The sequence below is a fragment of the Perca flavescens genome, chromosome 17 (genome assembly GCF_004354835.1).
Source record: "Perca flavescens isolate YP-PL-M2 chromosome 17, PFLA_1.0, whole genome shotgun sequence".
NCBI classification, from domain to species: Eukaryota; Metazoa; Chordata; class Actinopteri; order Perciformes; family Percidae; genus Perca; species Perca flavescens.
The window spans coordinates 11,028,287-11,052,901 of NC_041347.1; the positions used below are offsets into that span (position 1 = coordinate 11,028,287).

The 24,615-nt window shown below is 40.4% G+C and overlaps 1 protein-coding gene across 1 annotated transcript in view; it reads left to right on the forward strand.

Moving 5' to 3' along the window:
- The first annotated feature begins 4,622 nt into the window (after positions 1-4,622).
- The window catches only part of wdr11 (WD repeat domain 11), a 57,401-nt gene continuing 37,408 nt past the window's right edge, over positions 4,623-24,615 (forward strand). Inside the window, exons 1-10 of the mRNA XM_028603528.1 lie at positions 4,623-4,837; positions 6,279-6,390; positions 7,739-7,892; positions 8,109-8,282; positions 8,629-8,830; positions 12,608-12,773; positions 15,502-15,604; positions 16,334-16,532; positions 17,678-17,778; positions 21,866-22,042. Coding sequence (XP_028459329.1) covers positions 4,752-4,837; positions 6,279-6,390; positions 7,739-7,892; positions 8,109-8,282; positions 8,629-8,830; positions 12,608-12,773; positions 15,502-15,604; positions 16,334-16,532; positions 17,678-17,778; positions 21,866-22,042 — 1,474 coding nt within the window. The 5' untranslated portion in view covers positions 4,623-4,751. The remainder of the gene's footprint in view (positions 4,838-6,278; positions 6,391-7,738; positions 7,893-8,108; positions 8,283-8,628; positions 8,831-12,607; positions 12,774-15,501; positions 15,605-16,333; positions 16,533-17,677; positions 17,779-21,865; positions 22,043-24,615) is intronic.

The window sequence follows — 24,615 nt, forward strand, 5'->3', positions numbered from 1 at the left end:
TGTTATCTGGTAATGGTACATATTTCTTAAAGTCATTAAATCATAGCAGAAAAACTGTCCTTGTTCTGATTTATTTATAGTTCTGCACTTTCAGTCCCTCATTATGACAGGTCTTGTTTGACTCTATATATTTTCTTTATGTTACACTGCAAGCTTTGCCTCAATTCACCAGAAGAGAGAATCTCGAACTTGAAGGCTCACTTCAGCCAGAATGTCATAATCTGCCATAATCTAGGAACAAAAATCTCAAGGTGTATAAAGTCTCAAATGAAATTTGGCCTATTCATAGTTGGTTATGCATGATAGAACACAAATTAAGATTTGACTGCAACAATTTGAATATGTGTGATAAAGATCACTAGGACATTATTAGGTGTTCCACTGCCAGCTTGTTTGACTGCAGGGAGCAAGTGCCATGAAATAAAAGGCGGAAGGATTTTGACAATTTGTACTCCCAACAGATATATAAGGCAGTTCATATTTAAGTTGCACAGCTGTGGTGGCCTAAAGCCGTACACCCAGTGGGCATAAGATCATCAGTGTCTAATGGCAATCATACAGGGGGCAAATTATAATGACTGCTAAGTTGCTGGGACAATTGGTTGTTGGTCATTAGATGTTGTTAAACATTTATCAAGATATAATACAAATTCAAATAATGGGAAAAACCAAACTATTTGGGTAAATCAATCTTTTTGGTGTTTTCTTTCTGAAAGTTTAGCGGTTTAGAAGGTTTACTCCGTGTTGTTCTTGTTTCCTAACTGCGTCATGAGTTATGGAGCACGCTGTGCTTGTGCAAAACCTAGCGTCAGTGGATGACAGACTGCGGACAGAACAGACTGCAATATCGCTTTTCCACATGTTTACATGTTTATGCTTGTTGAACAGGTGTACACTAAAGTACTGTCATTTTACTCGCAAAGTTTTTATTGCACTTAGAGTAACGGGTTAGGGTTAAGGTTAGGGTTAGGCCAATGGGGAAACACCATCACCCACGTCATCACACACTCTGACCAATGTTGTAACTTCATCACTCACTCACTCACTCACTCACTCACTCACTCAGCGACTCAGTGACAGACTTTCACGTTTATAGAGCTGGCCTCGCTCTGCAGTCCACCTATAAATGTTTTTTTGAGGTCCTTGATTTAAAAACATCAAACTGTACTTTTAGTATTTGACATATTTTATTAGATTAGATTCAAATTTATTGTCATTGTGCAGAGTACAAAGACAACGAAATGCAGTTTGCGTCCAACCAGAAGTGCAAAAAAAGCAGAAAAGTGATATACAAAGTATAGACAGGTGGTACATAGGCTGGACAAGAAATATATTGCAGTGTTATAAGAGCATAATAAATATGGCTATGCAATATGAACAGTGTATGAACAACAGGGACAAATACGTGCAATGTAGTAGCAGTGACATTATACTAGTAGTAAGAATAATATAGATATAGATATATGCAGTGTATTAACAGAAGATATAATAAGAAAAACAGAATAAATATGGATATTCTGAATGAACCATGTAGACAGATATGTACAGTGTGTACCGCTATGTGCAGTGTGGTAACATTATAAGAGTAGTAAGAATAAGTGTATGTGCAGGATGAATAGTATGAAGAGAATATGGCTATGTATAGGTGTAATTACAGTATGTACATTTGTAAATAATAAATAGAACAGTATAGGTGGGGTAGGGTAGTGCAAATTGTCCGGGGGTAGGGGGAGCTTAGTAGGCTAAATTGTCACCGGAATGCAGAGCAAGAGTTCAGTAGGGTGAAGCTTCCTCTGAACCTGCTGGTACGGGTGTGGAGAGACCTGAGACGCCTCCCGGATGGGAGTGGGGTGAATAGGCTGTGGTTGGGGTGAGAATAATCTTTGACGATGCTGCGCGCCTTACGCAAGCATCGCTTGCCCTTGATGGTCTCGACGGAAGGGAGTGAGGATCCGGTGATGCGTTGGGCAGTTTTCACCACCCTCTGCAGTGCTTTCATGGGCAGAGCAGTTGCCATACCAAACTGTGACACAGTTGGTAAGGATGTTCTTGATGGTGCAGCGGTAGAAGTTCACCAGGATCTGAGAAGACAGGTGGACCTTCTTGAGTCTCCTCAGAAAGAAGAGACGCTGGTGAGCCTTCTTGATCAGGGTAGAGGTGTTGAGGGTCCAAGAGAGGTCCTCAGAGATGTGGACACCAAGAAACGAACCTGGTGACACGCTCCACCTCAGTCCTGTTGATGAGAATGGGGGTGTGTGTGCTAGCTTAAGTCCACAATGAGCTCTTTGGTCTTCTTGGTGTTGAGAGCCAGGTTGTTGTCAATGCACCACAATAATAGGACCTCCTCCCTGTAGGCCGTCTCGGGGGGGGGGGAGCTTAGTAGGCTAAATTGTCACCGAATGCAGAGCAAGAGTTCAGTAGGGTGAAGCTTCCTCTGAACCTGCTGGTACGGGTGTGGAGAGACCTGAGACGCCTCCCGGATGGGAGTGGGGTGAATAGGCTGTGGTTGGGGTGAGAATAATCTTTGACGATGCTGCGCGCCTTACGCAAGCATCGCTTGCCCTTGATGGTCTCGACGGAAGGGAGTGAGGATCCGGTGATGCGTCGGGCAGTTTTCACCACCCTCTGCAGTGCTTTCATGGGCAGAGCAGTTGCCATACCAAACTGTGACACAGTTGGTAAGGATGTTCTTGATGGTGCAGCAGTAGAAGTTCACCAGGATCTGAGAAGACAGGTGGACCTTCTTGAGTCTCCTCAGAAAGAAGAGACGCTGGTGAGCCTTCTTGATCAGGGTAGAGGTATTGAGGGTCCAAGAGAGGTCCTCAGAGATGTGGACACCAAGAAACGAACCTGGTGACACGCTCCACCTCAGTCCTGTTGATGAGAATGGGGGTGTGTGTGCTAGCTTAAGTCCACAATGAGCTCTTTGGTCTTCTTGGTGTTGAGAGCCAGGTTGTTGTCAATGCACCACAATAATAGGACCTCCTCCCTGTAGGCCGTCTCGGGGTAGGGGGAGCTTAGTAGGCTAAATTGTCACCGGAATGCAGAGCAAGAGTTCAGTAGGGTGAAGCTTCCTCTGAACCTGCTGGTACGGGTGTGGAGAGACCTGAGACGCCTCCCGGATGGGAGTGGGGTGAATAGGTTGTGGTTGGGGTGAGAATAATCTTTGACGATGCTGCGCGCCTTACGCAAGCATCGCTTGCCCTTGATGGTCTCGACGGAAGGGAGTGAGGATCCGGTGATGCGTTGGGCAGTTTTCACCACCCTCTGCAGTGCTTTCATGGGCAGAGCAGTTGCCATACCAAACTGTGACACTGTTGGTAAGGATGTTCTCGATGGTGCAGCGGTAGAAGTTCAATAGGATCTGAGAAGACAGGTGGACCTTCTTGAGTCTCCTCAGAAAGAAGAGACGCTGGTGAGCCTTCTTGATCAAGGTAGAGGTGTTGAGGGTCCAAGAGAGGTCCTCAGAGATGTGGACACCAAGAAACAAACCTGGTGACACGCTCCACCTCAGTCCTGTTGATGAGAATGGGGGTGTGTGTGCTAGCTTAAGTCCACAATGAGCTCTTTGGTCTTCTTGGTGTTGAGAGCCAGGTTGTTGTCAATGCACCACAATAATAGGACCTCCTCCCTGTAGGCCGTCTCATCCTTGTTGCTGATGAGACCAATCACCGTAGTGTCGTCTGCAAACAATGATAGAGCCATGTACAGGTGTATAGTCGTAGGTGAAAAGGGAGTAAAGGAGAGGGCTCGGCACACATCCCTGTGGTACGCCGGTGTTCAGGGTGATTGTTGAGGAGGTGTGATTATCTAACCTAACAGACTGAGGTCTGTCGGTTAGGAAGTCCAGAATCCAGTTACAGAGGGAGATATTGATGCCCAGTTCACTGAGTTTGGTGATCAGTTTGGATGGGATGATGGTGTTGAATGCTGAATTAAAGTCAATGAACAGCATTCCCACATAGGTGTTGCTATTTTCAAGGTGGGAAAGGGCAGAGTGAAGTGCCGTAGAGATGGCATCCTCTGTTCTCCTGTTCTGATGGTAGGCGAATTGGAAGGGGTCCAGTGAAGGTGGTAAGCAGGTCCTGAGATGGGCCAGGTCCAGCCTCTCAAAGCACTTCATAATGATGGGGGGTGAGTGCAACTGGATGGAAGTCATTAAGGCTTGTTGCAGTTGAGTGTTTTGGCACCGGCACGATGGAGGTGGTTTTAAAGAATTATAAAAATTATATTTTATAATTTAATATTATTTTGGATTTAATTGGTGGCATTAAATCAAACATTGGTTAAAGATGAAACAATAACATTTCCCAGTTCTTAGTAGATATGTACCATCTTAACCATTAGAAAAGTCTATATTCACAAATCAAGCACAGAAAAAATATCGAAATTCAATCCCATTTTTCACTTTTACATCGGCTTGACTGTAATGACGCAATGGGATGTAAACAAAAAAAAGTACACATCAATATAGAAGGCGATAATAGCAATTCAATTTTGCTGAATAAAAACATTTGACATTTTGAAAGAATTTATTAATTAAAATATAATTTTGGTTCCGCACTGAGAGATGAGAAGCGCCATTCGTGGAACCCTGTAACACTGTGATTTGTTCCCACACGGCGTTCCATTTAGAAACACTGTTTTGCTTCCTGTTAGGATTCTCAACAGAGTCGAAGGACAGAAGCTAACAAGTTGTAGCAGCTTTTGGTCAACAAATGTTAATGTAGAATAAATACTGATCAACAATAATGATTCCATACACTGTCAACATCAAACTCGCAGCTCGAACGTTGACTGGAACTCTTAATTTGCAGAATAAAACCGCTGTAGATTGGTGAGTAACGTCACAGCATCTCCTCCGTTAGCATCATATTGTAGTTGGTTCATTTTTTCAAGACGCTCGAAACTGCTACTTACGTTGTTTGTGTTTCATTATATTATTCCCTTTCGTTGCTGCTTGGAAAGATGGCAGTTATATATGATGCTGATATTAAAGATGTTTATCTCAACAAACAGAGAGATATGTAAACGTTAGGGTGTCTTGTGTCATGTCATGTGATGTGATGTGATGTGATGTGACAGTTTGCTGGGCCTGATGCATTTCTTATCTTCCCATGGTAATCCAGCACAGATCGTGACTGTGACTTCCTTTAATGTATTGCATTGCCTGCAACGTCCAGAAATATTACCTTTGCACCAAGTTTAATTCCACATAGTCCACATGAAGCTGGCAATGATTCATATGTTCATTTTATAATGCTAAGAACTCTCACTGCATAGGTCAACTTAAAAAAAAAACACTTTCAGTGTAAATCGTTTGGATCTTATTTACCTCAGGCAGGTAGACAACGTGTGAATTATATGGTAAATTAGGGCTGGGCAATATATCGATATTATATCGATATCATGATATGAGATATGGTCTTAGATTTTGGATATCGTAATATGACACAAGTGTTGTCGCTCCTGGTTTTATAAGCCGCATTACAGTAAAATGATGTCAGTTTGTGAACTTACCAGACTGTCCTAGCTGTTCTATTATTTGCCTTTACCCACATAGCCATTAAATTCACATTACTGATGATTATATATCAAAAATCTAATTGTAAAAATATTTTGTAAAAGCACCAAATGTCAACCCTAAAATGTTGCCGCAATATTGATTTCGAAGTATTCAGTCAACAATATCGTGATATTTAATTTTCTCCGTATCGCCCAGCCCTATGCTAAATAAGTAATTATTTTTGTTGTAAATTATGTAGTCTTCACCTGCAGCTGCTCTTTCATTTGTCCTGTTATTATTCTCCTATACTTTTTTCAGATGTGAGTTGAATCAGCTGTTGCACCAGGATTCATTAATTGAAAGTCTTTGTGCACAAAAGCAGATGTATTAGAGTGTATGTAAAAGTGTCAAAATTTGATTTGGAATTGAGTTGTGATTTTTGTGCAGCCTGGATGCGGTCCAGCGTCCACATATACATGCAGATGTTGTGTGCATACACCAAGGTTATAATAGTTTCAATTATTTCAATCAGTTTTTATTTTAAATGTTTCGATTTAATTTGACTATAATAGGATAATAACCCTGATGCACACTGAAAGGTGAAGATAGATGTAGACATCGAGTGGTCTTGTGCACTTGGCTCTGTGTCCCACTTACACATCTCTTTTTATTCTGTAGTGGAAAGAACTTTCAGCTCCCTCACACCTGCTTCATAATTCACTTTCCTCTTGATCTGTGACTCTCCTCTTCCTATCATTCTCTCTGGCTGTAGGGGATGGCAGGGGCTGATAGCTCAGGGATGTCACTCCAGTATTCTCATCATCGATCCAAAGACATCTCAAACTATCCAGGTGTTGGAGAGGCACAAAGCTAATGTTGTCAAGGTGAGTTTCCTCAGTAAACTTTCTTTCATCTGTTAAATTGTTTGTATCTTCGTAGTAGGGCTGTGACTATCACTAACGATTATTTTCATTTTCGATTATGCTTTTGATTTTCTGAATCAAAATATTAACCATTTAGTCTACTAAATGTCAACAACTTGTGAAAAATGCCCATCACAATTCCCCACAGCCCAAGTGATGTCTGACCATCAAAAGCCCAAAGGAATTTTATCGACTCTCAAAGAAACAAGAAAAGCAAATCTACCAATTTGAGAACGTGGAAACAGCAAATGTTTATTTTTTAAATAGTTGGAACAATTAATCAATTGAAATAAAATTGACTAATCAATAGATGAGTAATAGTTGCAGCTCTGCTCCATAGGCTAAGAAATAGAATTTGAAATATACTGTATGTAAAGCTGTAAACACAACAAACAATTTGGTCTAATTAATGTGAAAAGAATATGTTGGATTAGGAAATTCTGTTTTTGGGACACTTGTTTCCCTTTTTTTTTTTTTCTCCTATTTTGTTCTTTCCCAATCTGTTCATTGAATACCTGTTTCTTGAAAACAAAAACATCCATCTCACCTGTGGCACTTAAACTCAGCATCAATGTAAGTGAGGTTTGCTTTGTAAGCTTCATATATCTCCTGTGCACTTACTGTATGTCATCCTGTATGTCTTTTACATATATGCCAGCTTCTTGCAGAATTTGTGCTTTCCATTTCAAATTCAAACAATACAATACACACCTGCCGATGGATAAATATGTTATCACCCAGTATTAATGTTAGTATTGTGTAACCTTGAGTTCGGTTGTTTTCGTCCCTCTCTGGCAGACACATTCAGCTCTTCTTCACTGTGTAGAGCAACATTGATAAAGGTTGCTCCTGTGTTGATGGATAGTCCTATTTGTGTTTGTGTGTTTTATAGGAGGGTTGATAATGGGCAATAAATTCTAAGGTGATTATCAGTGTCTGGGCTCCATCCGACACTCTCATTCCTCACTCCAAAGCGCACTTTAATCTTGTAAAGCACAGCGGGCCATTCCTCACCACCCAGCCCAACACAAGAAAGCTTGCTGAATTAGAAAAGAAAAGAAGTAGCCAAAGAAAAGAGCATGTCAATTCAGGAACAAATACACCGACATAATCAATTATTTAAACACCAACTTGTTCATACAGTCATTTGTCTTTTTAAGTATAGGTAATCTACGACTAAGGAGAATATTGTTTTATCCATTGTGTAGGCAAATTCATCATCTTCTATTTCAGATGGCAACATGTGGAAGCCCTGCAATGTTTCCATAGGGACTACCAGACACTCATGTGTATCTTTTATGTTTGGTAGGTGAAATGGTCCAGGGAAAACTACTACCACAACGTGAGCTCTCCCTACTGTCTGCGGCTGGCTTCTGGAGATGCCTCAGGGAAGATCATAGTGTGGGATGTGGTCAGCGGCACTGTCCATTGTGAGATCCAGGAGCACTCCAAACCTATTCAGGGTAAGAGATCTTGTAGAAACTTGGGATTGATTTTTTTTGTCCATCAGTTCCGTGCAGGAAGTGGATATTACCCTGGCAGCACTGCCAAGGAGAAATTTGTTTTCATTAAGATGCTCTTGCCATCATTCTCTGTCTTTTCTCTTGGCGCTTACTGCGCCCCCATGCTCTTCATTCCCACATAACCCTCTCTGTCTCACTCTGCTCTTTCTCTGCCAGACATGGAGTGGTTATGGAATCAGGATGCGTCTCGTGATCTGCTGTTAGCCATCCACCCTCCCAACTACATCGTTCTGTGGAACGGAGACACAGGCACCAAGCTGTGGAAGAAGAGCTATGCTGAGAACATCCTCTCCTTTTCTTTTGACCCCTTTGACCCCTCCAACATGGCATGTAGGTGAACAACTGACTGTCCAAAACAATCTGACTCCGCTTTAGTTTACTCACTGGTTCACTTTTTCATTTTCTAGCCCACATATACACGTCATGTCTTTGTATTTTAGATTGAGGTCTTATATTTATGATTCATCGAGCTCACACATATCAGAGAGACTGTGCCACCTCTAGAGAGATGCATGGCATTCAGTTATGCAAACCATTGGTAACATCTCAAACATCTTCACTTGTTTTGGATAAAGCAGAGAGAAATGGAAATTGATATTTTTTTATGTGACGATGCAAAGTACAATACTGAGAGCTGTGACAATCAATTTTATTTATTTTTAATCTTTCTTGGCAGTGCTGACCAGTGAAGGAATAGTCTTTATCACAGACTTTTCCCACTCCAAACCACCGGGCAGCGCTGGCAAAAAGGTCTACATCGCCAGCCCCCATGCAAGCCCCGCCCACACCAAGCCTGCTCCCACCGCTGCCCCGGTCCCTACTGGCGCCAAGAAGGCCCTCAACAAGGTCAAAGTGCTCATCACCAATGAAAAACCCACGTAAGTTGTAATGTTTTAATAAATTGATTGCATATTTAAAAGCATTTTTTTAAATCTGTCAGGCTCTGCTTGGCTTAGGGCATCTTCAGCTACAAAGTGTATGAATGCGTCTTTGACCTGTAGTGATTCTTCACATGTCAGCATGAGTTAATTATGTTTTGTCCTCTGCTGCTCTTATTTGAATAACCAAAGTTTACTGCCGATAGATAGTGAAATACAAAATACAAAGGTAGCCCAGTACCGTGTCATTTTTTTGAAAAAGCCAGTCAGTCAGGCTGCATCTTGATTTGTTGAAATGCCAAATAATACAGTTCTTTTCTCTTTCTGTGACTTGTGTTGCTCCTCTCCCCTTTTCAGCAAGTTAACTGACATGTTGAAAGTGAATTCTGACAGTGTGTATGTTGATAGAGGGTGTCTATCTGAAATTATTTTCCTGTAAGAGGATAAGATAACCGTCTCCGATGGGTAAGAATAATACTGTAATGGATTTTGGATCATGTTTTCATTTTGTGCCTGGTCTTTTTTTTCTTTTCCAACTATCAGCCGTCATGATTCGAGAATAATTAGACCAAGTTTAAATTGAAGATTTTTTGAGGTCAGTGTAAGTCTGGTGACAAATCAAGGCAGTTGTGACTCCACATCCTTTTAATACCCCAACTCACGAGAAGTAGTGGCTTACCTCATTTTTATTCCATTAAGTTACAAACTTGTGAATCGTGTAAGACAATACTTTTTTTTTTTTTTTTTTTTAAGTTGTGGCCGATCAGGGACAAAAGGCTTCTTTAATGTGCTGGCAGCTTCCTGCCTGAGCGGTTGCGACTGTCGAACATGCTTATTTATAGCAGCAGCACCCAGGCCTTTGTGTCCACCTACTCAACCAGCTCTAATTACAAACACTCCATTAATCTTACTTTTCTTTATTCTCTCTCTCTCTCTCTCTCGTCGTGTCAGTTTCAGTCTTCATGTGACACGTTCTTCCTTCACCTTTCCTTTCTGTGGTTGATAGGTGGGGGGATTTAAACAAGACTTTGCTCTCCAGGACTGTTATCAGAAACATGTTGAATACAGTACTATATCATGCACATTAGTGTCTCATCAGGCATCCATTAATCTAGCCAGCACGGATTTGGTCCCTTTATCACCATAATAGACATTGGCTTTCTAGACAAGCACGCCTGTTGTCCATACACAAACACACGTGGACACACTCAGTTATTTATTTTTCAGCAGAAATGTAATATACATTATACATGTTGTAAAAAGTGAGATGTCCATGTCTTTTTTTCCCATTATAAAGCAGTTTGAGGTAATATATAAATACTAGGTATGCACTAGTCTCGCTTGCCAGACCTATCTCCACAGCGCTGTGGAGTAAGGTTTGGCTCCTCCACACATACATTCTGGGATAGGAAAAAAAAACCTCCAGGTTATTTCATTTCTTTAAACCAATAACAATCGTCTTGGGCGGCGCAAAGGAACTTGTTTAGGTGGAACATTTGCACCTGGCTAAAGAAAAACGCCACATACAATATTAAATAAAGTTAACTGTTCACACAATACAGTAACGTGAGCTATTTAAATGAGCTGGTTAGATGTTTTGTTATGTAATTTGCTCTTACCAGTGTATGGCCGTGTATACTTTAGCCATAGCAAATCCCCCCCAGTAGATCCCAAAACCCAGTTAGAGAGGAAATGCCGTAAACACATTCTCTGTAAATCTTTACAATCATTCCCCGAACAAACCAAGCAGGGCTGCCTTTTTGCACAATCCAAATTTTCTTTAAAACTTGCCATTTTCAGTGTGTAACATTAGCTTGCTAGCTCGAAGGTTCTGATTGCTCTGGATACCCAATATTAACATTGCTGTTATGGCCGATATTTACCGATGTCGATATGACCTATATTAAACAAGTTTCTGTGATAATTGTATTCTGTACGCACTGAAAAACACATGTTTATACTGTGAATTTGGAAAAGTAAAGTCTTTCTTTATTTGCAAATAATAGAAAAGTCCAGTTTAACTCACATCTGTAAAAAAAACGTTTGGATCATAAATCAGTAACTGAGAATCATAAAACTGAATATCCTGTTTAGGTGTTATGACTAATCAGGGTTTGTCCTGGGTTGGTGAGGGAGTTGTTGTGTTTAGGAATGTTTGTTTGTTTTTGACATTTATGAGAGTTTAGAAGTTTAGTTTGATTCAGTTATCACATTTGGTGCCCATGTGCAAATCCAAGCCAAAGTTATGATTTATGCCTGCCAGTATCATGTTGTGTGAGTTTATTCTGTATTGTGTAGACATCAGATGCTCAAGCTGAAGTGACTACATAATGTATAAACACTGTATTTGATTTGAATGTCATTTCTGTTTATTCAACATGATTAAACAATGGAAGGCGGGGAGTTCTTTCCAAGCCTCAGTCCTCTAAGGTTGCCTCCTTGCACAACTCTCACAACTCACACTTGTGTGCACATGTGTGCATGTTGCAATATAATGTAGGATCCACACACTGCTGCAACCGCCATGCCTTAATCACAGCAAAGAGAGATGTGAGGAGTGTGTGATGTTTTGGTAATTGTACAGCCAAATATTTTGCGATGGTTTGGGGTTACAGGACTTTTTCCTCCTCTTTTTCTGTTTTTCCTCTTTCTCTCTGAAGCTCTTTTTTTTTTTTTTTTGTGCATCTAAGACACCAACGTCTCACTGTTTCTTTCTGATGTTCTGCCTTTGGTGGCTCAGTCATTTCAGCCCCTATCGCTGCCTCGCCTGACTTCAGTAAGCTGGTTAACAGTGTGATTTAGCTCAGCAACTCCTAAAGGGTCCCCTATTGAGTCAGTTTTATCTGTTGCGCTTTCCCCGAGATGATAATGATCTCCATTGTGTTATAAAGTTAGTTTCTCCTTTATTTGATCTCATGGTGACCTAGAGGAATGAAGCTGTAGGAATGAGTTATTGCCGTGGACCTGCTCATAAATCCTGTGGAAATCCGCTCTCTGTTCCTTCTTGATTGAACTGCTAAGTATTTGTGACGGCTTTGTTGTCGTGTGGAGAGATCAAACCTGGCTGCCTCCACGGATAACCGTGTTTGTAATACATTTGAATATGCATGAAAGAACTTTCAGCCAACAGACTTGGTTTCACATTTTTTTAGGACGCTCAAAAATAATGGAAGGGGTTTTTGTCTGACGCTTCAATACCTGCTTAATTCATCAGCCTCTCGTCATTAGATCAAATTCACTTTTAAGTTCTCCCTCATTTGCCTGACTCACAGAGGCCACAACAGTAATAACTTATTTATTCAGCCGTCTGTATGGGAAGACATGAAGAAAGATCAAGTTGATCTTAGAAATGAGAGTTTTTTTTTTAAAACTTGTTTTAAAACTTTCTCATCCTTTTATCACATTGATGTGTTTACATATTTCATATGCATGTGTTATTACAGCAGAGTAAGGTCTGGCAATGCGAGACTGTACTGTATCATGTGTCTGCTGAATAAGACTCTAATACATCCTGTTATCTAGTCATTGAAATGTACTTTTTGCCTCTTCAAACATGTCCTGTGTGCAGTATATTGAGATTAAAACAGTGGCCAAATGTAGAAATACATTAATTAATCTATCAATAAATAGATAAATGGGCTTTAGGCTGTTATTTGACCATATTACGAGTACGTGTATGCCAAGTTTTTTCCAGTTAAAATAACCTGACACCAAACATATTTATATTTTTCTACTTTGTGTGCATTCCCGCCCTCCCTCCGCTTTGTGGCGATGTAGTGCGGAGGCGGTGACGTTGAACGACTGTCTGCAGCTGTCCTACCTGCCATCCAAGAGGAACCACATGCTGCTGCTTTATCCCAGAGAGATCCTCATCCTGGACCTGGAGCTCAGCCAGACGGTGGGTGTGGTGGCCATCGAGCGCTCCGGGGTGCCCTTCATTCAGGTGAGTTGCATGTACAGCAAAATGTGTGTGGTGAGGATCTCCGCAAAGCTTGATGGAGTCAAAGATTGTGGAAATTGAAGGCCTAAAAAGGGTTGACCTAGTTTTAGGTGGAAGGGTGTCTCTCAGCCCTTTTTCAAATAGGTTGGTAGTTGTTGGCGAGATATTCCTGCTGTGCTTTTGGAAGTTACATGCAAAGACATCAACTGCAAAATGTTTGCACTGACATCTTAGTTGGTCTGGGTGAGATAAATGAAGAATGGCTGGGCTGTCTCCCTCTAACACCCTTCCTACATCACCATTTTTCCCTCCCCTCAAATGAACTTGGTTTCTACTTTTATTGCATTACTTGAAGGGCTCTACCTTTTTTTTTTTTTTTTTTATTTTATTTTATGGATGATTCTTTCAGGAAGCCAATTCCCCCTGCCGTGAGTGATAAAGTTCTCTACCTTTCTTCCTCTCTCTCAATGCAGGGCCGTGCAGTCTTTAGCTACAGCAAAGAAATCTCACCAGCCTACATTTTGTCTGACTTCTCGTTCCTTTCTTTTCGTCACATTCAGCAGCCCCGGTGATCTTTAGGTTGCAATTCCCTTCTTTTGGAGTCTGGATTTCTAATTGGAAATTGATGAATGCTGTGGGGTTATTAGATAGAGGATTTGTCACGGCTGCAGAGCCAGTAATGGAACAGAATCTGTCTCTTAAACTTGCTTCGTTCACTCTGCTTTCACTCCCAACTCTGTGTCTGTCTGTGAACAAATGACCATTGTGGTGGGCTCGTCATTTCACTGAGTTGGTTCTACTCTATTTGAGCCATAATATGCCCTTTGAAATATATAACCTTGAATTATATGCCTGTGTGCATGGACCACTTTACTGTTCCCTAGTTTATCACTACAGTCCGTTGACATTCGCATGAAATTGTGTTCTGTTAAATATTTTATTGTACCTGTACTGCCATAAATCATACTTATTTTGGGTTGTTGGTGATCTTGTTTTAATAAATGTATCCATGGTTAAACAGTACAAAGGTGGAGAACGAGCCTTTGTAGTCGAGGAGTAAGTAAAATCACCGAGCAGGAGTAGAGGGGGGGTATTACTCAGCCGCCCAGGCTCTGTCCGGCCAATGCCTCCCTTCTCTAAGTATTATAAAGTGCTTGTCACACAGCCAATTTGCATGACCGATGACACAGCTTCAGCAAATGTCTAGGCCGGAGTGTAGAAGCTTCAAGAGCCAAGGCAATATAGACACATCTATACTACACACTGTCAGACTAAGCACATACACAATGTACACAGCGTTGCCCATTTATCGGGTACATGTTCGCTAGCTGTACATATAATGCTATCAGTGGGGTGGGTGTCTGGCTTTAAAATGATTAGTTGAAAAAGAACAACAAAGAAGATGCTCAAAAAATGGAAAATGCCATATATTTCCAAAAACTGTAGACCATAACTCCTTATTCATCTCAAAATCTGTTCCTCTGTTTAAAATTTGAAAACATAAGATCAGAGATAAGATAAAACTTTATTTATTCCGAGGGAAATTGCTCTGCAGCAATTGCAAAACAAAGTTGGAAGAGTGTAGATACAAAGAGTTTAAATTTACAAAAGTCTAGGATAATATAACAGTATATGCAAAATGTGAAAAAACTAGATAACAGTAAGGTTTTTTTTTTCACCTTAAGGATGTTGCTTAGTACAATTGATCTTGTACACGCATCTCAAAATGGATGCCTTTTGGTTGTTTCATCCATTGAGAGTGCATTGAGTCTGAATACATTCATTATCACATGTGCTTTGGTGACTAATATTCTTTTTATTCTATCCAGAGCTAAAACACTTTTAGCAGCAATTAGTTGATTAACAGAATGAATTGGCAGCTTTTTTGACAATGGATTAAAAACTTTTCAAGCAAAATCATTTCCCAGTTCCAACTTCTCCAATTTAAAAATTTGTCAATTTCTTATTGTAAATTGAATCTCTTTGTACTACTATCACTTTGTACTATTGTTCAACATACTTTTATAAGATTAAACAGCAGTTCACTTTTCCTGCTGTATCCATCAACGTTACAACGGATAGCCTACAGAAACAGCACCACTCTTCCATTGCAACTCAAATTGTGTAATTTTATAATACTGTTACTGATGCCTAATACCTTTTTAAAACCATGGTGGTTATGTTATTAAAATGCCTTTTAAGGGGTAGATTTAGGGATTTCAGAGCCCAGGCAAACCCCGTCTTTCTTTACTTTTCACCCTTTCTCCCTTATGTCAATGGACGAAGAAGTAGGCTTACTCAAAAAGCTTTTTTTTTTAAGTAAAACTAATGTTTACTTAAAGTTCTAAACAGGCATGTTTTGAACAAGCACTGCACTAGTATATATAGGCTAATAATAAAAACTGTTGTTAATTGCAGCCCTGTTATTTTGTGTCTCTGGTGCTTCCACACGCATACAAACTTGGAAAAAAAACCATGCTGTTTTGAGTGAGATACAGGTTTCTGAATGTGAATCTGCAGCAATGTGCAGTACAACTGTTTTTTGTTTTTATTAAACCATGTAAACCTATTCTGATACAATCTCAAATTACAATTATGAACCTGAAAATGTGCATAATATGGCCAATTTAAGTACCACCTGTTCAACCCTAAGTCTCCAGAAGACAGTTGGCAAACTTTGTCATGAACACACACATCATCACCTGTCTCCCTGACTGCTCTCGGTGTTTAGGTGATTCCCTGCGCTCAGCGGGACGCTCTCTACTGTCTCCATGAGAACGGGTGTATCACCCTCCGAGTTTGTCGCACCACTACCACTCCAGAGGAATCAGCAGGTATGAATCACCTTCACAGAGACATGCACGCACACATACAGCACATGCTAGCTGTACTATAGTCGCTCACAAACCCCTCTCACTCCTGGGATATCCCCCAAACTGCACTGCAGTCAGAGCCTCTAGCCTTTCTCTATGCTCAAGTGTGCATTTAGCTTCTTACAGTCTCATTGATCTTTGGTTTGGTGTTATAAGCCAATGGGAGTCCACTGTCGCTGAATCTCTCTCTCTTTTTCTCTCTCTCGCTCTCTCTCTCTCTCTCCTTCCCTCACTTACTCTCCTTGCTATCTCTTCCATGCTGCTCATTTTTCTTTCTTCCTATCATTTCCCTATGTGTCATTTATTCGCTTATTTCCTGTCTCCTTTTCTTATCTCCTTAAATCATTCCTCATATCTCTCTACTTTCCTCTCACACTTAATGGTCTTTGCCGGTCTCCCAATCACACCTCCTCCCGCTCTTATCTACTTCCTTTCTTCTTTTTGCTTCCATTCCTTTCATTGTTGACGCTAATTCATGTCTTCTTCCACATTTTCTCCTTCTTCTCTTCTTATTTCTGTCCCATTCATGTGTTCACCAATTTGCTCTGATTCCATGCCATTCGTTTTTATCTCCCACAATTGTTATTTCTTTTCCACTGCCCCACCCTCTCATACGGTCTCTCCCTGCCTTTTGAACGCCCATTCCATTTCTCTTTTTTTTCTTTCTCCATCCCTCCTCCTCTCCCTCAGACCCCGAGCAGAATGTCTACGAGCTCATGTACGACCTGCGTTCTCAGTGCGATGCCATCCGAATCACCAAGACAGTGCGGCCATATCGCATGGTTATCTGCCCCGTCAACGAAAACAGCGCTGCGCTTATGGTCAGCGATGGCAGAGCCATGCTGTGGGAGCTCAAAGCCCACGCCAGCAAGGCTGTCGGCAATCCAAGGTACACACACACACACACACACACACACACACATAATTCTGCAAAGCTGCATTACTTTTTTATTTATTTTATTTTATTGGTTTATTTGATAGGGATGAACATTGTTGTATAAAAAAACACCATGTTAACTTTTCATCAGCAGTCCCTGGGCAGGTGGCTGAAATAGCAGGGAGAGGTAATGGTTAAAAGTTTGAATACTTTGTAAAGTGTCTTAAACTGACTTTAAATGACATAATCCTCTGACCTAAATTTAGTCTTCAGTGACTGGCGCGGGTAGGGAGTGCTCAGAGTTTAGCTATCGTTGATGAGCCCTGCTTCCCTTTGACAGAGCACTCCCTTGCTGCTGTCAAGTAGACAGTTTTGTATTTCTCTCTTAACTTGGCTTCCTGTGTGAGGCGGAGAGAGGTTTGTGCCTGTGAGCAGCCCAAGCCAGAATTTATTTTTGGAAAACAAAAGAAATCTGCAGCACTGAATTAAAGAGGAATGGCATGCTTCAAGCTTTATGCCGCTTTGTGATAATTATCTTATAATAGTCTTGTTTGAATTGATTTGCTGTGAAGATTCAGACAGGTGGGCTATCTATTTCAGGACTATTGAAATGATGGAAGATGTCTTTTGCACTATACTAAATTGAACATCAGATTCTTTCTTGCGATTGTTTTAACATTTGCATGTTCCCAAACAAATCCTATAAAGTTTGTTTGGCCCAGGTTTGATATACTGACATGAATTATAATTCTCGCTACATCCTCTCTGTGTCGTGGTGGTAGCGCTGTGTGCCGAGCATGTAGAGATAAATTAAAAAGAGTTATTTGGAGTGGAACATTTCACTCTGCTGTACCTGCTCTCAGTGTATAAGCTCCATAACCGTTTGCAGCAGTCATGAAAATACATTTTCTAGGAATCGTAGCTATTTATTTGTTTCGAGCAGCATCTAATCAATACAAGAAATCAGTAGACCTGTCATCCTCTACGAATGATGCTGTCTCCCTCTGGTTCAGTAATTTATTAAAAGGCGCATCACATCCATTATTCACACAAGCAATATTCATTTATCACTCTACGTTCACTTGGTTTCAATAACAGATGTTAGCCGTGCTTTCAAAATGTATTTAATTAATAATCTCTCTCCCCATCTGTGTCAGTTCGGGCCTTTCTCCGCTCTACACCCCCTTATCATTTTGTGGATCTCCACTTGGTCCAAACCAGAAAAGGATTCAGGATCTCTCTCTCAACAGCATGATCGGTACGACTGCACACATTACTATCAACACCATCTAGCAAGCAACAGACATGTTGGGGACTACAATGCTACTAAGTTTGGTGTTTCCAAGGAAAAATGTCACATATAGTGGGTAGAAAATGAATACACGGTTAGTTTTAATACGTTGTTTTAATTTCATACATTAAAAGGAGACTTGACTGACCGCAACATTGAAGTCATTCCACAGATTTTCTATGGGATTTCGTGAGGGCTTTGACTTGGACACCCCAGAACATCCACCTTGTTCTTTGTGAGCCACTCCATCGTAGTTTTGGCCTCACTCTGACTCAGTCTTTTTACAGTCTTTTAGTAAGCTCTTAGTCCAGAAGCAGTACCTTAAGGCTCAAATGAGAATTGCCGCTGTTTCCATGGACAAAGAATTTTTTTTTTTGGAGGAAGGTTCTGTGGTTAGATGAAACCGAAATTTTGCTATTTCGCCACAATGACCAGAAATATATTAGGAGCAGAGAAGGTAAGGCCTTATACCCCAAGAACTAGGGGTGGGAATCACCAGAGGCCTCACGATACGATATCATCACGATACTTATAATATTATTATACAATATTATTGCGATTTTAAAGATATCTCAATATTCTGCGATATATTGCAATTTATTACCTTTTTTCCAACTTATACATTTTCCCAATTTCAAATTACGTCCCCAAAAGAAAACTTTGTCAACATCTGTTTTATCTAAAAAGATACATGTCTCTGTTTGTTCATCTCACTTCAATTGTATTGCTGCAAAATGGGATTGTCAAGCAGACAAACTGACCAACACATATATAATACAAGATCGATACTTGGCGTCTGTGTATCGTACAGTATTGCCACGGAAAATATTGCGATACTATGCTGTATCGATTTTTTCCCCCATCTACTGTCAAGCATTGTTAGTGGTAGTATTAATCTCAGGGTCTGTTTTGCTGCCAGTGAAACTGATGCTTTACAAAAAGTAAATGGAATAATGACGAAGGAGGATTGCCTCCAAATTCTTAAGGAAAACCTAAAATCATCAGCCAGAAGGTTTGGTCTTTATCACAGGTGGGTGTTCCAACAGGACAATGACCCTAAACACACCAAACACAATTGGTAAAGGAATGTCTAAACCAGGCTAAAATTCAGGTTTTAGAACGGCCTTCCCAAAGTTCACACTTAAACCCTATCGAATGTGGATTGTGCTGCAAAAACAAGTCCGTGTCAGAAAGCCAACAAATTTAGTTGGAACTGCATCGACACTGTCAAGAGGAGTGGTCAAAGACTTAACCAGAAGCTTGTGGATGGCTTACCAAAATTAATTGAGGTGAAAATGGCTAAGGGACATGTAACCAACGTTTTCAGAAGACCCATGAATAATTTATAAAATACCCAAAATGCATGAATGTATTTGATTCCATCACAGAAATACAAGGGTTGTACAAATTATTTCATTGCCATGACATACAGTAAATGTTCTTTGTGTATGGAAACTTTTAACCACAACTGTATGTGTGAGTGTTTGTGTGCATCAGGCCCTCTTATTCTTTTTTTTATTATTTATTGTAGCTCAGTTAGTTGTGTGGCATCAGGCCACCCCTTCCCTTTCTGCTTTAATGTGGGGCTGCTGGTTTCTCCTCTGTGCACTACACAGGCCCTTGTTATTCCCCTGCCTGAGCGGCTCTGCACAAAGAGTCCCGTGAGTGCTTGGCCCTTCCTCACTTTTGTCTCTTTACCATCTCATCCTTTTTAGGATGTGTTTCCATCTCTCTCTCTCTCTCTCTCTCTCTCTCTCTCTCTCTCTCTCTCTCTCTCTCTCTCTCTCTCTCTCTCTAGTCTTCTCCACTTATCCTCTCTCTCTCTCCTCACTGTTGATGTAGAACAGAGCGGCTTTCAGAAGATGAATGTGGTTATAAAATATTAATGAGATGCAAGACTTTCTTTTCGTTAGTTCTGTTTTGTTTTTGTGTGTGTGTTTGTCAGTTGTATTCAGTGATGGTCAAAGTGCCAGTGAGTGGAGGGCCCTGGGGGGATAGAGCAGTAGTAGTTATGCTGGCATAAGGGGGGAGGATTTATCTGTCTCACACACACACACACACACACACACACACACACACACACACACACACACACAGATTGGAGCTAGCTATTGCCTGAAGGAATAGCTCTGTCTGACAGTTGCTGACTAAAACTCTTGTTATGAGGGAATGTCACTGGCCTCCTAAACTTTGGTGAAAAGCAAGCTTGTTGTTAAAATCTGATGCTGATTGGCTGACACAAGAAGGGCATTAGATGGATAGCGGAAAACTGATCATCGCTATAGGCAAGAGCTGCCACCTAGAAAACCATATTTGTCTTTATTGCATATTGGCTGCACATGGTAAATCCGTTGTATGTATGCATGCTTTGTTTTTTATTGATGTATTGTTTTTTTGTAATTGACCTCATCTGATGCTCATTTAGAGAGACACTGCATTTCCAGTGTAATGAAGGCTATTATGGTGCAAGAAATGAAAAGCAAATACATTTTTCAACCCGTACTAATTATAACTTAAAATGGCGTTTGTGCCCTATAGCTCTGCAGCAAATACACAAAAGGAGATGTTTGCCCATTTAGAACGTATACAATGTTGTCATTAACTTTCTGATTGTGAAAAGCTTCCATTCCTCAGTAAAAAAAAAAATAGCAGTGTGAGGTTTATGTCTTTGACAATATTAAAGAGCACAGGGCTTATATTTATGGTAAAAACTGGTGTTAAATTTTAGGACTGCCCAGTATTAGACATCAGCAAAGTAGATTCAAGCTCCCTCTACTTGAATCTACTTTGCTGATTTCATGACATGTCTAATACTGGGCTGTGTAAAACCGTGGGTCTGTGGCTTAATTGCCTCAACTCACCACTAAGTCCTTCAGATCGTTAAAACTGCCCAAGTGCCTTTTAATGAAGCAAAGAATATTGGTTGTTTTCTGCTATCTCCAGCTGCAGTTGAATTGTGTTAGCTTTTCCACTTCAGCCAAAGAACAGTTTAGGATTAAATTGGTAAAGCCAAGCTGAGAATTTTATTCGTAAGAGTGCTAATGAGCTCTGTTACAAGATGTCTAGAATTCTTATAACCGCGCACTTCTCTCCGAGCTACAAAAGATTAGGTTTATTACAACATGTCCCGACTAATGCCTTCATCAGGGTACAAATGACACTGTGCCACTCGATGTGGGATGACTCACACCTGTACAAAACCAGGACACATTGTCTGTCTCATGTATATGCATCCTCATCTGGAGTTGTAGCAGGAGCTACTTTGGGATGCTGTTTGCATCTTAAGTTTTGCTTTATTTGCTTGTGTTTGATTTTATTTATTTTTTCTGGCATCTTTGTTTATTGTGACACATAGTGCTCCAGGTATGCCAGCTCTCAAAAACATCTGATTGTGCTCGGTTGAGACGGTGTAACCTATTCCTAATGCACATCTTTGCAAGCAAGTGAACCACGTACTGTCACAGACAAATAAACTGCTGCCAGCAGTTTTAATGAGATATCCATATGGATGGTTGCTTCGGAGTAGCTGTCTAAATCCTGTCCCAACCTTCCTCCCCAACCATGTACAGAGCCAAACTACTCCACAGATTATTATTATTATTATTATAGATTATACAAAATACTGTAGAACACAGTATGAAACGTTATAGGGAACCATTAAAGTATCGTTGTTATGCAGGCCATATTTTTTTGCTTCTAGACTTATCTAAATTGAATCAGCTTGACTAATTATATGTATATCAACGGATATACAGTATTAATAGGACTTTCCTAATTGGAGCTATTATCTCATAAATTGTCTCTGTTATTCTGTAAACCGACGTCCAACCATAGTTCCAATATTGATTTATTGCATATGAACTTTTGTACATAAAGAATTGAAGAAAGAGTTAAATAAATATTGATTTATTGCAGATTGCATGCCCTGAAAGCAAGGGGGGCATTTAATGGGACACTTCTCACATGTTGTTGTGGCAATGCTAATCATGCTTGTGTTTAGGATTATTAAATTGTTCCATTAATTTAGTAGCAAATGTTGTGGTTTTATTTCCAGGTCAGACCTTGATGGCTGGTGAGGCTCCTCCTCCATCATCCAACCAGCAAGATATCCAGTTAAAGTTCCTGCTGACTGGCCTCCTGTCTGGTCTGCCGCTGCCACCATTTGCCCTTCGCATGTGTCCACCTCTTACCACCAAAAACATCAACCACTACCAACCCCTGCTGGCTGTAGGTAGGTAATAACACACCATTGACACACATGCATGCACACAAGTCAAATCTCACTGAAGAGCAAGGTACTATCCCTGGCAGGTTTGGGGGTTATATTCCAAAACAAAAAAATCTTCGCCACTTAATTCTGTAGTTCTGGTCTGTGTAAAAGAGGTGTGATCTGTCCCACATTGCAAAGTACTGTGGAGTATTCTGAAAGATAAATAATGGCAAGGAGCTCAGTATCATTATCTCAAAGCCTGGACTTTAAATTTAGACCGTACGTACCACGGATCCACTATGGTCCGTTACACCACTACTGTATATTCAACGTCACTAAAGTGTTCATAAGTATGGGCTGGGTCTGGCTTGACTTGCCTTTCGGTCTGGATGCTGACCTTGGCCAGGACTTTGAGAAGTCCTGATATAGTAAGTAAGTACCTAAGTAGTACGTACTCGTTATGCAGAGTAGCCTCCTTTCAAAGTGTTAGATATTACTCTGTAGTGGAGTGAGGGGGTGCTGGTTTTGAGTGTGTATATATATCACTGTTTCCCCTGGGATTATTTCCAGGGGTGGTGGTGACTCTCCCCAAAAAAGTTGTTGAGTAGGGGGAGGAGGTTCCCCAATCCCCAATCCCCAATCCCCAATGCTTTTGGGGTTGTTGTTGAGGGAAACAAGAAATAAAAAGAGAAACTCTCAAAATGAAACTGCCAATACGCTGATTCACAGTCATTAAGTATTTCCCTGTATATCGGTCGTTTAATTTAAAAGAAATAATGACACTTTATGATCCATTTCTGTGTAAAAGTGCCGCACACACCTCGTGTAAAAAAAATATGAATAGAAAATGTTTAGGCTTGTAGAGCGGATCTTCGCCGAGCATACGCGCTGCTCTCGTGCCCGGTGTATCCAGATTCATTGATTATAGTGGAAGCGTAGTGTTGGAACGTCCGCTCCGCATACATTACACTTGCAATGTAGCCAGTCCGTAAGTTAAAATGAATTGAACTGTTAAGCGAGGAACGAGAAGCGAATTGCCTGTATGTGTGAAAACGTAAGACATAATAAGCACTCACTGGAAATGAATAGCAGCAGAGCATGACCTTAAACATTGGTTCATCACAAAACAGGAAGTGAACAGCTACTGATGAAGGCGAGCATTAAGTCAAGCAGGCCTTTACCTCAGAACAGCAGCACAATTATCAAATATGTTCATTCATATATTTTCAGAATCTCCAGGTCAGCAATTCTCGTTATTAGGTGCGTAAAACGTAGGTTTAAATAAAATTTTGGCTTTACATGTCATCTTTTATTATGCTCTTTGAATTCCCAAAAATGTAAGATATTGAAGTTGAATTTTTGGAGTTGCAAAGTGTTCTTAAACTTGCTGACACTTTTATTGAACCCTCTTGACACATTGCAAATTTTCATCTTTGAGTTTAAAAAATGATGTGATTTCTCAAATGAAAGGCACACACCAGTACATCTGAATATACAAATTTAATGCTGTGAATTTGATTCTTTGAAACAGAAAAAGAGTAATAAGCAATCCATCGAATCTGACTGTGCGGTCTCAGTAAATTACCCAAAAGGCATCGAGTTAATCTGAAATATCAGCCTCCATTATTACTTCCCAAAGAAAGCTGCTAGATGAGAGAGAGTCTCAATTTGAATGGGAAATTAAGAGCAGAATTGTGTATGTAATGTGTCTGTCCGTCACTTTATGTGTGTGTATGTCTGTGTGCAGACACTTCTGCCTGTGCACCAAATTCCATTTAAGGGCCAGGCCGACTGCTGTTCTCTGCCCAATGCAGCAAACCTTCAGTTTAGTTATTAAGCTGAAAAATAGACTACATTCAGTCCCCTGACATAGCCCACATAAATTAATCATACCTCAAAGATACATTGCCTCCCACAGACCCAGTGACAAGCGGATGAATAATAACACCTTCAACCTACACATCTTACAACCATTTGCACTTGGTCTTTTTGTCACTTTGATATGTGCATCAGATCCACAATGGTTGGACACAGAGATCTCTTAAAGTCCTTGTAAAGCACAAATAAATGTGTTCTAAATCTGTGACACCAGAGGAAAATGTGAAGCCAAATTTGAATAATTAAAAAACATAACAAAGTAGATAACATTTTTTAACAAAATCATGCAAAAATAAGCAGTATTGTCTGCTCTCAGACTAGAGATGGCCCGATACCATTTTTTGCTTCCCGATTCCGATACCTGAACTTGCGTATCGGCCGATACCGAGTACCGATCCGATACCAGTGTGTCATATATTTTATTATGTTTTAACAACTGTATACTACTATCCCTGTATGGATGTGATCTGATTTCTATCTTTGTTGGCTGTCTGGCTCAGGTTAAACTTTTTGTAAAACATGAACAAATACAAACAATGAATGCCTCAGAACTTTCTTTTATTATCCAGTTTGATAGTCAGTTATAACGGAAAAAGAACATAAATGAACTACTTTAACGTAGATTTTCTTTAGGACTTTATTACGTGGTATCGGATCGGTGCATAAACTCCAGTACTTCCCGTAACCAATATCAGCGTTTTAGGCAGTATCTCTAT